The sequence below is a fragment of the Haplochromis burtoni genome, unplaced genomic scaffold (assembly GCF_018398535.1).
Source record: "Haplochromis burtoni strain Fernald_Lab_line unplaced genomic scaffold, NCSU_Asbu1 Contig_45, whole genome shotgun sequence".
Taxonomy (NCBI): domain Eukaryota; kingdom Metazoa; phylum Chordata; class Actinopteri; order Cichliformes; family Cichlidae; genus Haplochromis; species Haplochromis burtoni.
Window position 1 is genome coordinate 2143287 of NW_024582406.1, and position 4096 is coordinate 2147382.

Here is a 4096-nt window from a genome sequence, read left to right on the forward strand (position 1 = left end):
TCTTCATGACTTTTGAATTCTCTCCTGTCACTTATATTTCCAGCTGTTATCTTTGAGCTCTTGTGTTTTCCAAGGTCTGCAACAGAACTGTTGAGTAACTCGCCCACTGTCTCTGTCTGCCTGGCTGTCAGCCCATCTTGCCGCCTGCAGGGACTGTGGGAGAGAAACTCCTCTTCTCTTCAGTCGACCCTTCTCTCATTCCCATTCGTATTCTTTCTGTTTTTCTGTAATTTACTGTCTGGGAAAGAATTTCCAGCCCCAAAACAGGCTGTTTTAAGTTTTTTAAGTTTGATAACCATTTATAATACCAATGAGCAATGATTGACTCGCCACCGTGATGCTGGATCCATCAAACGTTTCTTTTATTTTTGAATATGAAAACGCACAGAGAGACATTACTATTTTATCATTACCTCGGCACAGAAAACAGGGAGGTAACACAAATATGTTGAAACCCAGGCATGGAGAAAGATCAGTAGTAGGAGTGAAACACTAAAACAGAGCAGAAGTTACAGTGTGGTTCCCAAAAGACACACAACAACACCAGAGTAACAAGTAACACCCCGCCCTCCCCGAGACCCATGGAGGTTTTGATGGCTATTAACCTCACCTCTGTGTGTGTTTACTGTCTGTCTCTGCCTGTGTTTGCGGGTTTTTTGCAGACCCATCTCAGCGGCGGGAAACTGTTTGTGCAGTAAGTCATACCGCTCTAATTACCGGACTGCAACTTCCCGCATCTCAGTGTGGCAACGACCTGCTGGCCGACTTCCAGCCGCATTTTAATCTGGCATCGCCGAGCGGTGTGAGGTTTGTGCTGTGATGATGTGATGTAAACAGCTTTGTGCTGCATGTTTTTAGTTGTCACAGTGTATGTAATAAAGAAGCTATTATCCACTTAACACCAATACAGTTAAGACTCCCTGTCTGGGGGAACATAGATTGCTCAGACTGAGTGTTTGTTATAGACAGCAGGTTTATGAGATGAGCTTTAAAGACATTTATTATAATACAATACAATACTTGAGATAAAAACAACACATGATGAGCTAGACTTAAAAGTCCTTTTTGGCTTTCTTAAAGTAAACTTTGCCCTTAAAAGTCTAGACGCCGGCAAATGCTGACTGGCTCACAGCATCTGTCTTCAGTTGGTTTTGGCCATGAGCTGCTCTGTGAAAAGCTTTTTCAGCTGAGCCACCTCCTCGCTGAGGGAGTTTAGCTGACACTTCAGGTAAGTGTTCTCGTGCTGGTACTGGACCTCAGGTTGCACTTGAGCAGGAGGGGGCTGGAGGCTGTAGTTGGATGTCGGAGCACTGTATTGAGGGGAGTGTCGCCCCCTCCTGCTTTCCTCCCCCTCGATGTGCTGGATCCAGGAGCTGGCACATGCTGGGCCTGCTCCTGCCTCGCTGCCTCCGCTCAGTCCTTTCTCTCTTGGAGCTTCCCGGCCAGCAGTAGATAGCGTGGGGCTGCGTCTGGCGACGCCACCGTCTCCCTGGGCATCGGTTCCGTCGTTGCTTCCGGGGATCTTGAAACGCAATTTGTGAGGAAGGTTTTTCATCGCCTCTGCGTGATCCATCTTCCCCCCAGTTAGTCCTGCAGCATGGTGGGGATCTGTAGGCGAATGGTGGAGGTCATACCCCAGCTCCTCACCCCGGTGTGGGGATGATTTCCCATGGTCGCTAAGGCGGTCTTCAAAGAAAATCGGACTGCCCACACTGGACCCACCTGGCGTAGAGAAGCCCGAGTCTTCTGACATGTTCCCAGCATCCCTGGAGCCCCTGCTGCTCATCTGGCCTGGTTGGTTGTTGGGATGTGGTGCTGAGGAGCCTTGGAGGCCTCCGTCCCCCCTTTGGAGGTAATATTGAGGAGTCAAGGGTTGAGGGGTGTGCTGGGGAGCTGTAGTGAGGGGCAGTATTGGGGCGTTGGAGGGGTCTTTAACCAGGCCAAAGCGGAACTTGAGTGCCAACAGCTCTGCTCGGAGTCGCGCGTTTTCCTCCAGCAGAGCCAGCACACGGCTCTCCAGGACCATGTCGTTCACGCGCCGCTTCTCTCGTGAGCGCTTAGCCGCCTCGTTGTTCTTCCTCCTCTTGTCCCAGTAGCTGTCGTCCTTCTTCTCGTGAGGTATGAACTCGCGCTTGCGCCGGGCGCTGGAGGAAGGGCTCTCTTTGCGTTTGACGGCTGAGGTGCGGCCCAGCAGTGAGCGCGCCAGCAGGCTGCTGGAAGTCAGGATGGACACAGCTTCATCTGTGAAAGACAAAGCTCCTCCCGCTCCCCCTCCAGCAGCCACTGCTGTGGGTGATTCCACGGCACGGAGCACTCTGACGTCTTCTTGGCCCCTCATCTCCTGGGAGTCCTCCTCAAACATCTGGGTAGTTGGATGATTAAATCCCGGCTGGCGATGAACGTCAAGTGCCACTGTGTTGTGCTGAGGGCTCACTGAACTCTGTTAGACGTCTGACGGGAATGTAGCAACAGCGCCTCCTGGTGATCAATTTGAGAGAGAGGACAAGGGAAGAGGGATTTAGTGGTTACGCAAGAGCTATTACAACACAATATTATGTAACTCCATTACGGCTCTCCAATAAAACTGGAGCAACTTCCATATAACCTTGCAAGCCCTCACTCACTCAGTGTGAGACAGGAGAGTGCTGGAAACTCCAAACTGTCAGTCACACCACACATTTTTTGGCAGTACTCCGAGTACAAGGCAGTAAATAAGAAGTACATGTAAAAATACATCTAGATAACAAGGTGACCCGATCACAGTCTAACCTACATTTACATTTAGTACTTCAAGTTTGTCCTTCTTCTGCAAATTCTATCGGAACCCCTAATCAACGGATTCACGACCGGTTTCCGGTGTATCCGTCTCCACTCGCTCCATCAGCGCTGACCCACATGTCTGACACCGACATGCTGATCCCTGACCGGCTGCTTTTCTTTTTTTTAAATCATCTGCCATGACCCTACTCCTCTTCTTCATTTTTCTTCATCATGAGCGCAGTTTGAGGCAGCCGTAGGTGCTTTTGAAAAAGTCAAAAGTGCGACGATTTTTATGAAATACATAAAACATAAAGTGAACATTAGCGAGGGAGTAAAAATCACAGTCCCGCAGAAAAGGACACTCAGGTGTTTAAACACAAAAATACATTTTTAATTTATTGGTGTTATAGTAGGCTGATCAGATCACTGTAAGGAAACTCTGTTTACAAAATGATAATAATTGTACCTCAGTGGAATGAGGAGTTTCCTCCGCGGGTGCGCATGGCCGCTCTCGGCGTTTCCAAACGTGTTTTTGGTCCTGTTCAGGAAGAACGCGCTTTTCCTTCCTCTGTGGTGTCCACAAACCGCGGCTTCACTCGCCTCTGTTATCCAATATTATCATCGGTGTAGCGCACCTCCACTCTGCTCCACTTGGAATGCCGCAGCTCCTATTTGTAACGTCGAGTTCAGCTCAGGACGGTCCCTATCCTCACTTGAACCAGATGGGCCCCTGTTTGTGTGTGTGTTCCTGAGTGAGACCGCCCCCCTCCCCCGTCACCCCTCCCACCATCCAAAGGAGCGCTCTCATCGACCGTTCGCATAACACGGCGGTTCAGACACCATCATCATCACCACCATCATCATCTGACCTCCCTCGCCCCGCCTTCTCTGAGAGGATAATCTTCCCATAACAATTAGGTAATATTGCGCCTTTCTCTCTCTCTCGCTCTGCCTTTCTCTGGAGCATAATGAGACACCGGCTGTGAGTCAGTCTTACAAGAAAAGCATATAACCCCTTATATCAATCACAGGCTATGGAGCATTTTTTTTTTAGAAGTGTGAAGTGTGATTACAGTCTTTATATAACACCCTGCTGGAGCACTCTTGAACCCCGGGTCCTCTTTAGTAGCTCTAATACTGCATGTAACGTTCTTGATCAGCTTCGAGAGTTTTACTAATTGTCAGAAGAACTGCAGATTCTCCCGCGCTCCAGCTTAGCACATAGCACAATATAGAAATATCTTTCCTTATGTAATACACTTGATTGTAATGGCTCCACTGTCATGGAGGTTTCTTCCTGGTAAAATGGACTTTTTCCTTCCCACTGTCACCAAGT

General features: G+C 49.0%; 1 protein-coding gene across 1 annotated transcript; it reads right to left on the reverse strand.

Moving 5' to 3' along the window:
- Window positions 1-335: 335 nt before the first annotated feature.
- On the reverse strand, window positions 336-3547 carry nfil3-6 (nuclear factor, interleukin 3 regulated, member 6). Its single transcript, XM_005926735.3, has 2 exons — window positions 3227-3547; window positions 336-2478 (listed from the first exon to the last, which is right to left on the reverse strand). The coding sequence occupies exon 2, from the start codon at window positions 2360-2362 to the stop codon at window positions 1142-1144; it is 1221 nt and encodes a 406-aa protein (XP_005926797.1). The 5' UTR covers window positions 2363-2478; window positions 3227-3547; the 3' UTR covers window positions 336-1141.
- Window positions 3548-4096: the final 549 nt, after the last annotated feature.

What these genes read in the sequence shown, in the direction of transcription:
- nfil3-6 (XM_005926735.3), bottom strand. Translation starts at nt 2,362, where the DNA reads ATGTTTGAGGAGGACTCCCAGGAGATGAGGGGCCAAGAAGACGTCAGA.